Source organism: Dermacentor albipictus, chromosome 4 (assembly GCF_038994185.2).
Source record: "Dermacentor albipictus isolate Rhodes 1998 colony chromosome 4, USDA_Dalb.pri_finalv2, whole genome shotgun sequence".
Taxonomy (NCBI): Eukaryota; Metazoa; Arthropoda; class Arachnida; order Ixodida; family Ixodidae; genus Dermacentor; species Dermacentor albipictus.
In genome coordinates this window covers 73,140,596-73,159,748 of record NC_091824.1, presented here as the reverse complement: position 1 = coordinate 73,159,748, position 19,153 = coordinate 73,140,596, and the positions used below count along the sequence as shown (strand labels likewise).

The 19,153-nt window shown below is 44.9% G+C and overlaps 2 protein-coding genes across 14 annotated transcripts in view; both read right to left on the bottom strand.

The window, feature by feature from the left end:
* The window catches only part of LOC139059136 (uncharacterized), a 484,552-nt gene that overhangs the window by 95,883 nt on the left and 369,516 nt on the right, over positions 1 to 19,153 (bottom strand). The gene's annotated exons all lie outside the window — the stretch shown is intronic.
* LOC139059135 (myb/SANT-like DNA-binding domain-containing protein 1) lies at positions 15,106 to 18,737 on the bottom strand. The gene is made up of 3 exons (XM_070537096.1): positions 18,260 to 18,737; positions 17,006 to 17,144; positions 15,106 to 16,233 (listed from the first exon to the last, which is right to left on the bottom strand). The coding sequence occupies exons 1-3, from the start codon at positions 18,613 to 18,615 to the stop codon at positions 15,820 to 15,822; spliced, it is 909 nt and encodes a 302-aa protein (XP_070393197.1). The 5' UTR covers positions 18,616 to 18,737; the 3' UTR covers positions 15,106 to 15,819.

The window sequence follows — 19,153 nt, the reverse complement described above, 5'->3', positions numbered from 1 at the left end:
GGTGGAGCGATGTAATTAGGAAATTCGCGGGCGCTAGTTGGAATCGGTTGGCGCAAGACAGGGCTAATCGGAGATCGCAGGGAGAGGCCTTCGTCCTGCAGTGGACATAAAACAGGCTGGTGATTATTATTATTATTATTATTATTGATGATGTGTGGTGTTTAATGGCGCAAGGGCCAGGTTTGGCCAAAGAGCGCCATGACAGGTGGTAATGTTGACGATGTGTTGGTGACGTGCACAATGAACTCATCATGGTAGATGAGATATGGCTGTAAAAGGGCCTAAAAACTTCCGCTGTAAGTGGAGTAGAATACATAGGTGCTAAAATAATGACGATGACTAGGGTTTGAGATGGGCTATGGCTATGGACTTTCGTTAAAACATGATCCAATAAAACTTAACATTGACAAGAGAGTTTCAAGAGAGCCCTTGAATGCAGGGCTGTTAGTCGTGTGCTAAAAGTTACCAGGCCAGATGATTTTCAGGGTGTCCGTTTCAGCTAAAAACTCTAAGACTGTTTGCAGATTAAAAAGCGGTTCATCGCTAAGAAAAAATGCAGGGTGAAGGGGTAAATTGTCGCGATATGCAGCAGGGAAAAACTTTTTCCTGTCTGTTTCTATTGCAGGGCACTGAATAAGAACATGGAGGACAGTGAGATTGTTGCCGCACCCAACACAAGTTGGAGGATCGCCCCCAGTCAAGAGATGAGAGTGGGTGCCGTATGTGTGGCCTATCCTTAAACGGCAAAGAAGTACTTCCTTGTACCTTGCTATTTTACCATTTACCCAGTTCCCCAGTTTTGGTTTTATTATGTGAAGCTTATTCATTGCTTGTTTATCCCATTCGCCTTGCCAATGATTCCGCAATTTACTGCGTAGAAAAGGCTTTAGGTCTGTGGCAGGGATGGGGATATTTGAATCTGCATCGCTAAAAGTTACTGACCCAGCGCTTTCGTCAGCAGCTTCGTTGCCTTTAATACCTTTGTGACCAGGTACCCAGCATATCACAGTCACTTGATTGCACATATATAGGGAGCACAACAGACTATACAGCTCACTAAAAACTGAGTTTTTATATTTTCTTGGTTTAAGTAGGGCTCTGACTACACTTAATGAGTCTGTAAATACAATAGCCCTAGCCACTTTTGTGAGCCTTATGTTTTGAACAGCCGAGAGTATAGCGTAGGCTTCAGCTGTAAATATACTTGTGTGTGGATTTAGTGCTCCGGATACTGAAAATGAAGGTCCCAGAGCTGCGTAGGAAACACCTTTAGAGGATCTGGAAGCGTCTGTATAATATTCTTTACAGGAGTACTTCTCCTGAAGTTCACGAAAATGGAATTGTATAGGTGCTTCTGGCGCCCTCTTAGATACTTCTACGAAAGAGACGTCGCATTCAATGGTCTGCCATTCCCATGGTGGGAGCAGGCGGGTGGGTGCCATTAGGACATTCTCTGGGACTAAGACACCTGTTTCTTCTGCCAGTGTTGTCAAACGAAGGCTCAATGGAGGTCTAATAGCTGGGCGGTTACGAAATAATCTGGCTGTAGACTCTTCATGAATAAGTGAGTGACATGGATGCTGAACGTCTGATTTGACCTTGAGAGCATAGGAGAAGGTTAAATATATCCTTTGGAGATGTAATGACCATTCATTACACTCCACATACAGGCTTTCTACGGGACTTGTCCGAAAAGCGCCTGTAGCCAGGCGTATACTCAAGTGGTGAATGGGATCTAGCATCTTTAAAGCACTAGGTGCAGCGGAGCTATATACTATTGCTCCATAGTCGAGACGCGACCGTATAAGGCTTTTGTATAGGCTCAAAAGGCATCTCCTGTCACTTCCCCAAGATGTGCGGGACAAGAGCCTTAGCAAATTCATTGTCTTCAGACATCTCGCTCTCAGATATTTAAGGTGAGGGACAAATGTTAGTTTAGAGTCTAAGATGATTCCTAAAAATTTATGTTCGTGGCTGACAGATAGCCGTTGCCCATTAAGATAGATAGCAGGGTCAGGTAATATACCTCTCTTTTTCGAAAATAGAAGGCATGTGCTTTTTTGGGGGTTTAACTTGAATCCATTCTCGTCAGCCCACTTAGATATTTTGTTTAGGCCAAGCTGTATATGTCGCTCACAGATAGAAATGTTGCATGATTTAAATCCTGTCTGTACGTCATCCACGTACACTGAATAAAACATTGTTCGTGGTATGACGCTATAGAGGGAATTCATTTTTACGATGAAGAGCGTGCAGCTCAGCACACCTCCTTGTGGCACACCTGTTTCCTGTGTAAATTGACGAGATAGCACTTTACCAACCCTCACACGGAACGTACGATTAGAGAGGTAGCTTTGGATCAGATTCAAGAGATTGCCTCTGACACCCATACAAGCCAGATCACGAAGAATTCCATAACGCCAGGTTGTGTCGTATGCCTTTTCCATATCTAAAAATACGGCTAATAGAAACTGCTTGTGCACGAAGGCATCTCGGATATTCGCCTCCATACGGACAAGGTGATCTGTCGTACATCTACCCTCCCTAAAACCACACTGCAAGGGGTCTAATATATTATTACTTTCAAGATAATGGATTAGCCGTCTGTTTACCATTTTCTCAAAGAGTTTGCATAGGCAGCTTGTCAGGGCTATAGGCCTGTAGCTGCAGACCGAAGTTGGATCCTTGCCCTCTTTAAGAATAGGAATGACGACTGCTTGCTTCCAAGCAGATGGAATGTAACTGGCAGAGAATATGGAATTAAAGAGTGATAGTAGTGTTTTGTGTGTTTCGGCGTGTAGGTGTTCTATCATCTCATAAACTATTCGATCGCCTCCAGGAGCTGATTTATTGCAACAGTTCAATGCAGCCTGAAATTCCACCATGTTAAATGGCCGGTTGTAGGGTTCATTTTTATTTCCTTTCCGGTTCAGAGGCTGTCGTTCCGCTTGTCGCTGATATCTCAGAAATGTATCTGAGTAATGCGATGAACTAGAAATGTACTGGAAATGTGCCCCTAGCGAATCAGCCTGGTCCTCAATAGTGTCTCCTTGTGTGTTTACTAAAGGTAGAGGGTGAGTTTGGCGGCCTTTTATTTTGTTGACCCTATTCCAGGCTTTCCGTTCATCTGTATATGAACTGATGCTACTGGTGTAGTTTTGCCAACTTTCCCGTTTGGCCCGGCGGCGTGTTCTTCTACCTAGTGAGTTTATTTTCTTGAAATTGATAAGATTCTCGGTAGTTGGAGATTCGCGAAGGTGACTCCAAGCCTTATTTTGATTTTTACGAGCTTCTTTGCACTCCGCATTCCACCAGGGAACACGTCTCCTAGTGGATGATCCATTTGATTCAGGGATACAGAGTGACGCTGCATCAACAATAAATGCGGTCAGATATGCCACGGCGTCATCAATAGAAAGTGCAGATATGTCTTCCCAAGTCATGCGGGTGAGTTCTTCATAACGCTTCCAGTCGGCTGACTCGACTATCCAGTGGGGGACGCATGGGGAGCATTGATCCTGTTTTGTTGATTTTATGAGAATTGGAAAATGATCGCTCCCATATGTATTTTTAAGCACGTTCCACTCTAGATACGGTACGAGTGTACCAGATGCAATGCTCAAATCGATCGATGAAAATGTTTTGTTTGCCACGCTATAGAATGTAGGCTCTTTATTATTTAGTAAGCATGCACCTGTAGTGAAGAGGAGGCTTTCTACTAAGCGTCCCCTGGCATCACAACGACAACCTCCCCAAAGGGTGTTGTGTGCATTGAAATCTCCGACGACAATATAAGGTTCGTGCAGTTCATTAATGAAGCTTTGTAATTCCGTTTTTGAAAGATGGCAGTTCGGGGGGATATATAGTGAGCAAATTGTTACTAGTTTATTAAACAATATCGCACGGACTGCAACTGCCTCTAGGGGTGTTTTAAGCTGTAATTGCCGGCATGCAACACCCTTATCTACAATTACTGCCACACCGCCAGACGAGGCGAAGGCGTCGTTGCGGTCTTTCCGGAAAATGGCATACTGTCGGAGAAAGTTTGTTTGTGAAGGTTTAAGATGTGTTTCCTGGACACACAGCACCTTTGGGGTGTACCTATGTAAAAGTTCCTTAATGTCGTCTAGGTTGTGGAGTAAACCCCTCACATTCCATTGTATTATCTGTGTATCCATATAGTATGTGTTTTGTGCTGTGTGCCTAAGAAATATAGCTTAGCTCACGAGGCCTTTCCAGGCCCCTTGATGCGAGCTCTCTCTTTCTTCCCGGCGCGCTCGAGGGAGCCGCGCCGTTCCTTGGGCGTCTGAGACGCCGGATTTGTGCTCGTATCCATTACCTCATCTGATGCGGTGGATACTGCCCGCGGAGCGGGGATTTTCGCGGGAGTGGTGGGCCGATCTGCACGAGCAGTGGCCCTGGGTTCAACAGGCCCGAGGGTCTGCTGTTCCTTGTTTGCGGGGGCTGGAACAGCGCTGGCTGTTCCGGCCGGGGGGGCTAATGGCGTGACCGCCGTCACACTCCGTGTGACTTCGGCGGCCGCCGAATGATGTAGCGCTGCCCCCCGGCGCGCCACATCAGTGTAGGACGGACTACATTGGTTCAACGAGAAGCGCTTGCGCGCCTCTTGGAAGGAAAGGTTATGCTTGACTTTGATTTCGATTATTTGTTTTTCTTTTTTCCATGATGGGCAAGAGCGAGAGTATGCGGGGTGGTCCCCTTCACAGTTAGCGCAACGTGTGGCGGAAGTGCAAGTGTCGGACGAGTGTTCGTTTGATGCACATTTTGCACATGTAGTGCGCCCTCGGCAACTTTGCGAACCGTGCCCGAACCGCTGACACTTGAAGCATCGGCGTGGGTTGGGAATGTATGGCCTTACCCGCAGTTTGCAGTATCCTGTTTCTATTGAATCTGGTAAGTTGCTGGTTCCAAATGTGATGATTATGTGCCTGGTTGGTATTTCTTTGTCATCTCGCCTTATTTTTATCCTTTGTACCTTGACGACGTTCTGTTCTTGCCATCCTTCTAGTAATTCACTTTCGGAAAGTTCGATAAGGTCATCTTCTGAGATGACACCGCGCACTGTGTTCATCGACCTGTGTGGTCCTACAGAAACGGGGATGTCCCCAAACGCTACAAGTTTTGTTAGTTTGTCATATTGTGGCTTGTCGCGAACTTCTAGTAGAAGATCGCCACTTCCCATCTTCGTAACTTTATAACCTGGGCCTATTGCTTCTGTGATAGATTTAGCTACAAGAAATGGTGATATCATTCGGACAGTCTTGGTTTCGTGCTGGCTGTGGACAACGTCGTATTTAGGGAAGGACACTTTCGGTTGCATGAAAAAGTTGAACTGTTCATCGGTGCGCCCCCTCTTCAGGGAGCGATCAGGTAATGGGGGAAAAGCTTCTGCCATAAAAAATAGGAAAATTCGGCGGCGATGGTGGCCACCCACCACGGAGCCCAACAAGGGGACGCTACAGGATTGGAAGCCTGAAGACGCCAGCCATGCATCGCCACTATAACCTACTATAAAATACCCAAGGTTGGATAATTACACCAGGTTAACCCTTGCCGCCAGGAATACGGAAGTAATTAGAAGTGAAGAGAAGACAGGAAAGATGGAAAAGTGGGAGAGAAAGACGAAGATTGGAGAGGAGGACAGGAAAAGGCGACTGCCGATTTCCCCCGGGTGGGTCAGTCCGGGGGTGCCGTCTATGTGAAGCAGAGGCCAAAGGGGTGTGTTGCCTCCGCCGGGGGGCCTTAAAGGTCCAAACACCCAGCATCGGCTCAACCCCCAGGATCCCCTTTTCCCCAGACACGGCTAAGCCGCGCACGGCTACACGCGGGAGGGTCCAACCCTCGTGTGCTCGGGTCCGTGGTGTCGCCACACACCAAACGCCTGCTGACGCAGACGCCCCTGCGGGGATTATTATTATTATTATTATTATTATTATTATTATTATTATTATTATTATTATTATTATTATTATTATTATCCGGTGAAGACTTGTTCGATCAGGTATTTAGTAGCTCTGCGGTGTCTTCAGTGATTTGCCTTTCACGCAGGTAAAATCCATATAAGAGTCCATGGCCTCATTGCTGGAGAAGTAGGAGGTTCGAAATGTATCTATGAGGACGTGCCGACCATGAAACTATAATAGAGCAGCCGGTGTGCGACGAGATGGGCTTGACGCCAGAGATGGCGTGCCCTGTGTCATCGCCTCAGACGGTTTCTTGTCCGAAAAGCGCAATTAGGCCACGTCTACGATGCACACTATCGCAGCAAGGCTAGAACCAACGTACGCTCACTTCACTTCGTCTTTGGTTAGGAGTGTTTTGAATAACAGTTAACTCGATGGGGAAGACGATTGCGTGAATTCGACGGTGAAAAAGAAAGAAGCATCGCTGGCACGCACCTGTAAGGTAAGCCCAGTGCCGGAAAGTAACTTGTTCGTCAGCGCAGCCGAATGTAGAGGGAATTCTAGATAAAGAATATTTTAAAATATTTAGCAAAATCTTGAGTCTTTCTCCGAATGAACCTGAACGCTTGACTCAAGATGGATAAGATCCAGGGGTACTATGGGCTCCTCGTGAAATTAGCTGTCAGGAGCAGGAGGTTGCGAGAGATGAATGAGCAGCGCAGCATATCAGTCGCGAACAACCTGCTGCTCCCATAGCTCTGGCTGGAAGCCGTGCACCTCGTGGAGAATATAGCTGCCCTTAGACGTTAAGCCTAGATGCCGCGAGATGTTTGCGCATTCCTATGGTGTTGGGCTGCTGAGCACGAGGTCGCGGGATCGAATCCCGGCCACAGCGGCCGCATTTCGATGGGGGCGAAATGCGAAAACACCCGTTTGCTTAGATTTAGGTGCACGTTAAAGAACCCCAGGTGGTCAAAATTTCCGGAGTCCTCCACTACGGCGTGCCTCATAACCAGAAAGTGGTTTTGGCACGTAAAACCCCAAATATTATTATTATGTTTGCGCATTCCGTTTTCACCTGTACCTTGCCCGAACCACAATTTTACGCCAACTCCTAAAATGCGAATGGTCAGAAAAGGAAAGGATCTCATTTAATTTGTAAGCCGAACGACAAAAAGCATCTTCGTTTGGGAAAAGTATACACATTTGATTACAGTTTCAGCGCTCCTCAGAAGCATGTGTGCATTCACTCGTCGTGTAGATCTTCGTCGACATCAGTTGATTTATATCACATTTTTTTTCGTCTTGCGTGTGCGACATGCTACCCTTTCAGAACGCTCGCGTTAGTAGCTCGACTAAGATTAGATATATTACGGCGATACAGGCCACTACCAGACAAAGTGAAGAGACATGTCAAAAGTATGATGAACTATTCAGGCGTCTCAATTTGTTTCGAGCAATGCCTCGAATCTTTGAGACCTCCTTCACGTTCACCTGTAAAATATCCGTCTTTACCGATATTTCTACTTTTATTTGACTCCTGGCAAATGTGAAAACATTTTTTTTATTTCAAAGTATCAGCCTTTCTTTGGCAGACAACATCTTTCTGTTGTGGCTAGCATACAGCTTCCCCTTATACCGAGATGAAATATTTTTAATGGCGCAAGTACGTGGAAAGAAAATAGGCAACAAAAGACAGAGTTCTATGTATCTGACAGAACGCACTGTCTTTCGTTGTGTTTCTTTCTTGCCACGTACTTGCGCAATTATTAATATTTCATCATTTTTAACCAACAGCCCCAAATGAATGCAGATACCGAATTTTCCCGACCCGGGCTTTCATATATTATTTTATTTACAAAAAATAGCGGGCTGCATCTGACCAAATACGCTAGTTATTTTACCTATGCCTTAGACTTTGCTGTTTCGCCTTGACACTATGAGAACTATGCGCAGTGTAAGAATTGCAAATTGCTTCTGCACAGGGAAACATCCATCTCAGGACTTTTTTTTTTACTTTAAGTACAGAGTTTCAAGGGCTATACTAGAGAGAGCTCCTTTAATGATAGCGGTGAATTCTGAAGCAGAAAGAGAAAGAATTCGGATCATCATATTTTCGAAGCAGCGTAGGGCCAAGGTGCAAATATTTAGAGTTTTTCGGATATATGATTCACGTACATTAAGGTTATCGCTTCCAAGAAAGTGTGCCACAAAATATTCTTTTCTTTTACATCGTATCACAGTATTGCTTCCATTCAATGCCTGTGATATAGTGAAATAAATGAAATCGCCCACCTTTCACCGTTTTACTTAATGAATAATTCGCTCGTTCCATTATCAGAGGAGCAAGCATGCGCGATGTGTACTGAACAAACAATGCAGTAGATTGTCCAAGAAAACTTGGTTCATCAATGATGCGCAGGACTCTCAATTATATAGTATAGATCCTGGAATAGAATTCAATATGCCGTTTAAACTTAGTCGATCTGTTGGAACAACATTTCATACGCTACGACTAGACACTGCCTATACTAAAAGCTTCCTGTATAGGATAAGAAAAACTAACAGTGCTACATGCTTATGTGAAGAGTCTGAAGAAGACATAGAACACCTTCTTCTACACGGTAAAAATCATAATGCTGCTCAAACGAACCTTTCAAAAAATCTACATGGCTTGGATAGACAGCAACTATACTTAGGAAAAATTTTAGGTCCATGGCCAACAGAACAACTTCAGATCATCGCTGCGCGCACCTTAGTGCAATTTTCGGAGGAATCAAAAATATCACAAAAATACAAAGTCAAACAATAGTTATTGCTCGTACTGTTATTATTAACAGGCACCCTTAATTACATGTTCAGTGTGTCTTTGTGTTCACGTAGCATTTGTATTTGTTGTATTCAGAGTGCGCCTTTCATATGCCCAACATCTTCTGTGTGAGCATCTTCGTTTTGTGAACATTTATGCTGTGTGAACTCATATGTAGCGTGTGAACGTCTCAGTGTTGTGAGTATTTGTGCCATGGGAGCTCCTCTGTTGGGGGGCGCGAACATTTATTTATAGTGCAGTACTAAGACTAAATGCATGAATGTTCGTTCATTTCTTTATTTGTCCAGTGTGGTGATAGTTGAAACTTTCCGGCGATAACTGTCGTGTAAGAAAAGAGGAGTAGTCGGCGCCACACATAGGCACCAACCTCTCCTTAAATACATTAAATAAAACAAAATGATTAGTGCAATAGTTATTATTGATTTCCACCGGCCTACTGAAAAATACGTGTGCTCCGCTGAATCTGTAGAGTAGGTTTGCCTAAAGTTGCTTTTGCTTTCTTTTTCAGTTAAAACGTTTTCCGACAGCCTGCCTAATTCGATTCCTCTGGTGTACCTAGGTAGCAGCGCCTATTCATGCTTGCGATAAGAATAAGGATCAAACTTTTTGGACAGACACGTCATAAACCGAGGTAGAAATGTACTGTTCCTTAAGAAAGACTTCTATGAATATCTTCAATTTCCGCATATAATTACCACGTTTTCAAACATTTGCAGATGCGTCAGCCTAACCTGCGTTTTTTTCCCGCTGTGGAATGTGGGGATTGATTTATTGTGGCAAATATTGAAGCGTACTCTCAGTCCGTGAGCCACAATGCGCGAAGACTTTGCCACGCGCTCACGCGTTGTATCTCGTGCTGAGAGTGATAGTATGAGTAGAGAACGCATGATGTCATGAATAGCTAGTTAACATCATAATGGCTGCCTTATCCTCATGGCAGTCTTAAGAACGACTTGTGTACTGGCCACCTCAATGACTGTAGCCCTCCCTGGTGGGTTCACAAGTTATGCCGCATAGTAATGGCAAGAAACGGGCAGTTTTGCATCCCTTTCTTCAGCGTCTACACAGGAAAAAATATATCGGTACCAAGTGCGCGGTCATTACCCGCAGAGAAAAGCAGTAGAACACTGCTTTAATGAACACTGATCGCTGACTGACCGGTGTTACGTGCTTCAACTGAAGGGTGATCGCTGTTGTGAGTGCGCGCGTATCACCTCATATCAAAGTGGTTTTCTTGCCACTTCCCCCACATCCAGTGCAGACCAGCAAACGAGGAGCAACCTGCTTAACCTTTCTCGTTATCTCGCGCTCTTGGCGCAGAACTTTTGTTAGCGCTCTAGTGAAGAAATTTAGGCATTCTAGTTTTCTAAGAGAGCTATGGCGATTGCTTGGTGGAAATTCATAAGTTAAAGAACTTTCACTTTATTCAGACAATTGTCGTTCCGTATTAGAGGCTAACCTGCGGTATTGGCGTCGTAACGCGCCAACCTCAGACCATTTATGTGCTCAAGTTTTAGTATTCGATGCAAACATTGTTGTTTAAGCAGATTTCGTTCGCAGTGAGCATCAAATTCTAGTAGCTCCGCAATATCGTAATAAGTGCATGGTGTGGCGTATACAATTCACGTGCGAAGCTAAAGTTTCCGATTGTACAAGTTCACGCAGCTCCAGGTCGTAACCCCTTGCTATAATATTTATTTAAAAAAATACTATATGTTTTCGAAATTATGAGGCCTCAGAACACTCGCCGGCAGGTACTACAGGCCTTTCTATGGTCTCAAATACCCTGAATGTTTTTGCCATAGATATAGCGTGTCGAAGAGTACGGAATGCGTTTTGTCATAGAGAACAGGTGATAGTCGAAAAACTCTATACAGCACCGAGCAAATCTGTATACCGATGTTCATTGGTATATGAATACGATCTATTATTTGGTTAGATTACGATGCAGATATGCGCATTGGCGCACATATTTCTGGTGCTAGTAGTTATAAATTGTTGAGCAATCAAAGCTCCACAAATTCCGCTTCAACTGGTAATTCTCTAACTTCGCAAGCTTATACCAACATATCCATTTTTTCCTAACAGCACACTTTTCTTGTCTAGCCATATTTTTAAAGTATCACCACAAGGAAATCACTTGCACTGTATTTTATGGTTCATGCTTCAAACATCTGAAATAAAAGAGTATTAAAGTATTGCAGTAAAGAAGCAAAGTATTGCAGCGTTCTGGAGTTCATTCAAGCGCTAGTATCATAGCGTGTGACTTCCCGGACGATACTAGCATTTGAATTCGGGATTTTCCGCGCAGAGACAGAGTTGAACTGCAAGAGCCCGAAAAAACTAATTAATAAACTGGAGATTAGTGCATTGACGCTTACTATCGCTTTCATAAGTGTAAAGCTAGATTTACCTTAAGGTGTTTCGGCGACATAATGTCGGCGTAGTCAAGCAGATATTACTTTTCTTTTGATGAGGAGTGTGCAGATATGGATGTCATGATTTAACTACACACAATAGTCAAGCCCCAGTATGTTGTTGTTGTTACGCCTTTAAAGTATGGCACGTACCCACAATCGGAGGTTTGTACAAGCAGTTGAAAAGGTCAAGCTGTTAAGAGTATCCTGCAGTCTAGGAGTGAGATTAGATGAATTGATGGTTAAATTTAAAAGAGAAAGTAGATTCATTAAACAACTCCGCTTAGAAGGAATTTAGAAAAAAATATAATAGCAAGAGCACAAAAGAGTTCGAATCAGCATGATATACGTTTCTTTGCGTAAATGAAAGAGCTCATGTAGTCAAACAAGTTCCTGTGACTAAAGCATATCACCAAGGCTCCAAAGAGAGTTATATTTTATAATTAAATGCACACCAACTTTAGAGACCGGCACTGCAACAAATACTTTTTTTTATCATAAATCGGCAATAAATTATAAAATAATGATCGATAGAGTCCCTTTCCTGGACTATTCTTAATACAGTGACCTCACCAAATCAGACATCTGTAAATAAAGGCTTTGTGGGATAATATGGCATCGCAACCTCGTTATCATAACCTTAATTTCTCTTGATGGCCATCACTGATACTTCCAGCTAAATATCAGATCCCCAAAAATTCTGCGAAATATTTTACTGATGGTTCAATGAATTCTACACACTTAAACTATGATGTACCCTATCGCTCCATTGCACGCCTACACTGGTAGAATATAAATAATTCGTTCATTAGGTAATGCTCGCTAATGAGTCACCCATGCCGCTGAAACGTAATCCGCAATGACTGGGCACTCATACTGGCCTACTTACATAATAGGCTCCAATATCTGCTGCCTTCATTTGAACCATACACTTTGTCTTCATTTCAACCACGTCAGATGCCGCCATTAGTAGGGCAAATATGCCATGCAGAGAATGCATATTTGCCAAATATAAAAAGTGGTAAATTGCGAATAGTCTGCAAATAAAGGCATATGGGAAAAGTTAGAAGCGAGCGATTCCACACCGTTAAGTTCCCCTGCACAAAATGACTGGCCTCTAGCTCACGGCGTCATCACGCCCATGTATCCGTTACGAAACAGCGACGATACAGGGAGGACAACATGGTGACGAGGATAGCGGCACCGACGTTTGCGCCTCTGTTTTATTTACATTGCTAAGGCAACGTGCGCCATCATGTGTGATCGATGCCTTTTTCATGCTTACAAACATAGTTCCCAGAAGACTTCCGCCTAAACGCTCCGGGGCAACGCAAGTTACAATAGCCTAAAAATTTATAGGACCCTACATCTGGCACCAGTTTTGTTGCAGAGTAGGAGCGTTTGACAAGTGAATTGCAGTGCTAAATGCAACAAAAAACGCGTACACATGAGCTCTACATACGGCGCACGCTTTTTATATATGAAAATATCAAGAATATGTGCCTACGTTATACTATGCGACAAAATACTTTTTTCTTGGCTAACTGGACTGTCTAAGAATGGCTGACCCGAAGTTCTGTGGGGTCATGAACGCACAGCTGCCTCATCGCGGATGAAAAAGGTCTTATCACGCAGCATGTCAATTCCTATGCGTAGGAAGCAGGAATAGACAAAAAGACAAGCACGTTAGCCATGTCGTGAAGAAGGACCGCACCTGTCATTTATGCATTATATGGGGTATAGCGTGCACCTTCGGTTTAGTAATTTAGGTCGTTTAATTATAAAAATGAAAATGATGTCTAACGAAACAAACCGCGCCCAATTTCAAACTGGCTGGGTCAGTTGGTTAATATTTACTGTCGCCAGCTTCCGACCAAAAGGAGGCAGACGGTGGTTTCTCGCAGGTGCTTGTGACATCGCGGGAGGCGCAGAGCGTACTTGACATTTGTTCTCATTACCAACAAACGACGGTGACTAGCTCAGATACACTAGGAACGTGCCAAGCCGCCAGACCAAGTTTCACCTTCGTCTGGGCGTTCCGGTTAACGGTTAACAACGCAGTTTACAAGGTGCTACGGACACCTTTTTCTGCATACGTGCATGCAGTTTTCTGCGCATATTGACAGGTGTACTTTCTCACCGCCTAACAAATGTTACCGCACAGCGCAGGACGCGCCTGCATGTATCGGAAGTTTCTGGAGTGTTATACCCCTGTCACACGGGAAGATTTAATGTCATTCGAATCGACTGGCATTCGATGCATCGAATGCCATTCGGTGTCTTGCGGTGCTACACAGTAAAATATAATGGCATTCGCAAATGATAGCAATGACGATCTGGAACAAAATTTGTGAAATGCAAAGAAATTTTGTGCCTATTAAACGCGTTTAAGAACCTTTGCGAGTACTTTTAAAACGGAGGAAAACATTTTGACGCCAATTATTCACAACTAAAAGCACTTCGATCGTCACAAGCCAAGCCCCAACTAAAGCCAAGCCCAAATCCGGTAAGTGTAAACAAGCAATATGGCCGATATGGCGCTCTGTGGAGGAAGCGCAGCTAGCGCAGTTGATATTGAAAAAGTGAACGCCCTAGTTGCCTCTTACATTTGTTACCGAGCACAACGAAGAAACAAGGAGAGGGCACTGGAACTGGCAAAAGAAGCGCAATCGAAGATCAACGCAAGCCTGAAACTGAGATTAGTAGCTAATTCATTCGCTATTGCTGCTATGATGGCTACCGACGCCACAGTTCACCGTGAGCGGTGGGCATTTGAACGAAATGAACGTTGGTTCGAAGAGACTCTTCCACATCTCGGGGAGAATCACTTCAGACAAGCTTTCCGTGTCTCGCAGACGACATTCCGGTACCTTGTGGAGTCGTGCAGGATCGCCTTGGAGCGCCAAACGACGAACATGAGAAAGCCGTTGTCTGTGGAAAAAAGAGTGGCCGTCGGGATGTATCGGCTGTGCTCAAGCGCTGAAGACCGAACGATCGCCCATCTGTTCGGCATCGGCCGGTCGACGGTGAACGTCGTATTTCGGGAGTTTTGAAAGGCTGTCACCGAACAACTTGAAGCAGAGTGGCTTCGAATGGTCCGGCGCCACGAATTGGAAAAACACGTGAGGGAGTTCTTTTTCTTCACTGGCTTCCCGCAGGCAATCGGCGCTCTCGATGGTTGTCACTTTCCTATATCCCCGCCGAAGGACAACGCAATCGATTACCGTAACTACAAAGGCTGGTAGGTACCTTCGAGACCTCTACGCTGGCGCGAAGTTAAAAAATTAATTCACTTTTCATTGCGTGATGTATTGTGAAATATAAACGATTGTTTTCGATCGTTACTGATTAAGCTTTAGCAGTAGTAGCTATGAAATACATAAGTATCTGCAAATAACAATCACCAAAGTTCAGGTTGCCGTTATTTTCTTTTCTCTACCTGCAGTGTGTTCAGAATGGTGCATTTCTGGAATTTCCCGCACTAGAATTTCATAACTGCTACTGTCAACTGTGTGTGCGTTGTCTATACATAAAAATGTATACATAGGCCAAACTAGTAGTGATGTTTTACTGAATGAACGCTTTCCTTATAAACAACTTCCAGTCATTTGCTAAAAAGTGTTGCATGCATGTGCTAATTTTGCCTAAAATGCCTTTACTGTGCAAACAGTGTGAAGGTATCATGACTTGTCGTGCAAGAGCCATAGCTAGAAAATTCCTGCGCGCATGAAGTTTTCCTTTGCGGCAACAAATAAAATTATCGGCAAGCATGCATGCCGGAGCTGTCATGCTGTGGCCTGCGCCTGTTGCGCAACTCGCACAGTTGTTTGAGAAGTGCTTTTCTCAACATGGCTGTTTATGACAGGTTAAAATACTGCAAAGAGTAGTGCCCACTGTTATGCATGAGCAAGACAACATTTGGCGCTTGTTTCTTTTATACAGGTACAGTGTAATACTGCTCGCCCTGGTTGATCACCAGTACCGGTTCCGGTATATCAATGTTGGAGCTCCCGGCCGATGCCATGATGCCAACGTGTACGGGCGATCGAAGCTGCACACACTTATTGAAAGCGGACACCTTGATTCGCCTGTGATTATGATCGAAGGTGCTGCTATAACACCACTCATTCTGTGTGACCAGGCATTTCCACTGACTGCAACACTGCTTAAGCCCTTCCCAAGTGCATCACCTGGCACCCCCGAAGCTGCTTACAATTATAACCTTTCCAAAACGAGACGCATAGTTGAAAACGCATTTGGACGCCTGAAAGCTCGTTTTCGTTTTGTCATGAAGAGGCAAGAATGCAAGTTGCCCAATGCTAAACAAGCCATTAGGGCCGCATGTGTTCTTCACAATATCTGTGAGACATTCAGAGACCCTGTGGATCCTCAGTGGGAACAAGATGTGCCTGCATTTGATGAACTGTTTCCACAGCCATCGCGCTCCACCACTCAGTCAAGTGGAACAGGACACAGTGTTCGAGCTGCTCTGGCACAATACTTCTGGAGACGTGCTCAACAGGCCACATGACCAGCAGCATTGCACCACAGCAGAGAAGCAGTGTGTGTGTGTGTGTGTGTGTACTTCGAAGAGCGTGTGAATCTGAAAACAATCATGCTCATTGACAGACATGCAGGCATTGAACATTTACTTTTTGCCCAAATCCCGCAAACACGCCAAAAATAAATTTTCACGCTGCGCACTTTCTTCCTGCAGCTGAATCTGCTTCTCTCTGAACTTTTCTTCTTTCTGCATGCCTTTTTCTAAACATAGACGCAGCTGCCGTTGCTCCTCAATGAGTTGCGCAAGCAGATTTGCATTCGATGGCTGCCTCTTTCTCCTTTCACGAGGCCCCAGTAAGCTCTGGCGACAAGCATTTTGCTGGGGAGTCCCAGTTTGTGAAGGTCCAGCGTCAACAGGAGATGAAAGCGCACGACACGAAGTTTCTGATGATGTTTCAGATGCGTCATCCTGTGTAGGATATGCCATATCCTCATTCATGTTGGCGGCTTCGTCCCCGTCGTCTCCGCTTCTGTGGTCATTCTCCATTTGGTGGATTATCTGAAATGGAAAGTGACGAGCAATTAATAATGCCAAAACCATTTTGAAGTACTCTCAGTGCAAACAAACTCGATCTGAATGCACAGGTTATCACAAAGTCAAAATACAACACACTAAGAAATGGCTATCGCATGCACAGCCACCCGCACACTTGACACAAATGCTCGAGCACGTGGCTTGCACTGACATTAGAGCCGCTGAGTGCCGACTGCTGGGTCCAAGGCCACGCTGTACGGTGCACTTGCGAAGGCTGGCGAAAGCGGGTGCCTTGCTGCCACCCCAATATGATCTCAGACCTAAAGGCAATATGTTGATGGAAGCCACGCGCTCCAGCGTTTGTCTTAAGTGTGCGGTGGTGCATGCAACATAATTCTGCCAAAGCCACCATGTGGCCGAGCTGTATGACTTGGCTCATGGCCTCACGTAGTCTTTCTCTCTGCTGTGCGCTGATGTTATACAAGGCTTGTCTGAGTAAAGGCTCAACCTTGCTAAGTGGTACGTTTGTCAGTGACAATATTCGGTACCACTTATTCCATGAATTCGGACTATCGCTTTCCAAGCATTGTAAGCAAACCTTGCAGCACCAAACATGTTAAATTGCCACCACTAACACATATATCTACATAACAGGCAGATTTGTGGACAAGGGAGCCATAGCGCTGCCGAGACGTTACTTCTTTTTGACCATGGTCAGTGACCAGCGAACTTCGTCAGGCAGTTCAGAAGCACCAAATATCGGCGGCAACATGCACCCAAGATGTGCACATCTTACCTCCTCCACAGTGTTGCACTGGCTTTCCACCATTTCCCGCTGGTCATTCATTGGTAAGGCATTGAGGAACTCGTGAATATCCCAGTAATAGGGCCAAGTGACACGGCCTTGCCCAGTGCCCTTTTTCTTGTTGATGTCTCTGCAACAATAAAGGAATGAAAGGAAATATGAGGCATGTTTCGGAAAATAAACAGCAGTTACAAAATACGTAACAAGAATTTCCAAACTTAAACAATTAATTAAATTCATGCCAATCTTTACGAATGATTGACTTATATATTCAGGAAAAAATTCTCTACGGCGGTTTTTCAAGGATAAACGTCCGCGCATATTTGTTGGTGTTTATACATATGGCATGAACGACTTCCGCCCTACAGGACAGGCTAAAAAAAACGAGAGCTCTCGCCAGCCGCTTCGGACCTCTACGGGGCGTCATTGCGTGGTCAATGCCCGGATCTCTCTGGGTTCGAAACCTGGTGGTAGCACGTCTTGTCCAAGTGAAGTGGACACACCGTAAACAAAAACAAAAAAATAAGTTTGGACACCGAAAGGGCAATTAAACCGGTTGTAGATATCAATAAACAAAACGAGAGGCGAAAACGAAACTTGGCGGCGGGTAACAGATGATGTTCCCGGCTTATCTGCCGAACTCCGACGACGCGACATCGATGTCCGAGTCATCACTGCTCGAAAAGTAAAAAAAGATCGCTTCTACGATCGTCGGGATCACACGAAACTGCTTTCTTTCGAGCGCGCGCGGGTCCGGATGTCGACGCCGTCATGCCGATCAAGTGCACCTCGACCTTTGCCCTCGCGCGTCCTTTAAAAAATCCGCGCCACGCGGTTAAAATGTGAACGGTGCAGAAAAGGAAACACTACTTTGTACACAATCACCCAGATGGCGCTACGAGTCCAGAAGCGCAGCGTTCTCTTTTTTTTTTTATGTTGGCGCTCAATAACGTCAATCGCCTGTGACTGGTGCCTAGTGCCGTGGTAAGGAAAGAGTAAAGTTTATATAGCGTAACCTAATCCGCCTGCGCCGATGCATGGGTCGTGCTTTTCTCTTCAGTCACTTTAACCAGCAAACAATGCACGAGAAGCTATAATTCGTTTCAAAAGTTGGGCTCAGTGGAGCAAAAGCTTCGAGCTGCCCACAGCGGCGCTTACAAAACAATGACACGCGCATGCGATAGAGCCCCGCCTTCCTGGCGCGCGCAGTCCTGCTTAAATGAGTTCCTGCCAAAATACACTCACCTGTACTTGTTTGCTAGATTTTCGATCTTTGTCTTCGTCTCTTTCAAAGTCTTGCTGATGCCAGCATCGAGCAGCTTTTCAGCAATCAACTGGTACACTTTTGCGTTGTGCTTCGCCCTTCTTAAGTCATGGAGATGGTCTTCCCATATTTTGATAAGGGCGAATGTCTCCTCGGGTGTCCAGTGCGCTTTTTCTTTCGGGTCCGCTGCAGCTGTAGCCATGGCACCGCACGTCCAACACCGACGAACCACCACCACCACCACGAGAGTACACAAAACCACAGCCAGCCACCATACCACTGCTGCCGTTGCTGAACAAACATACAATATGGCCGACCGTCTCGACAGACTCCTCATCCCCGTGCTCCTGATGCCAAGAGTAATAGCGCTTGAGCAGAGCCAGTGGTGAAAATATCATCGCGGTAAAAATAATTATTCGTTTTTATAAGTCTCAATAAATATCTTCTGGCTTTGCTGATGCACGCATTACTTTTTCGCATTGCATGTCGCTGTTGTCGATCTGGGGTGGAGAGTATACATTCGGTTCGAAATCGAATGCGAATGAGTTCTCCGAACTCATTCGATGGGAAGTGTCATTCCATTCGAATGACATTACATTTTCCCGTGTAAATCCCGATTATTGGGATTACATGCGAATGCCATTTGATTCGAATGACATTAAATCTTCCCATGTGACAGGGGTATTATTGATGGTTCCATCCGCTGTCTGTCACCGAACCTTGTGTAATCTTATTGCATGTATGCGCGACGTGAATAGTTTAGAACTTTGTGGAAGACACGCGGGCCCCAGCGATTACTCTGGAACAATCGATGACTGATGTATAAAAGCCGACACGCATGACCTGCCGATCAGATTTTCGACGATCACCGAGTG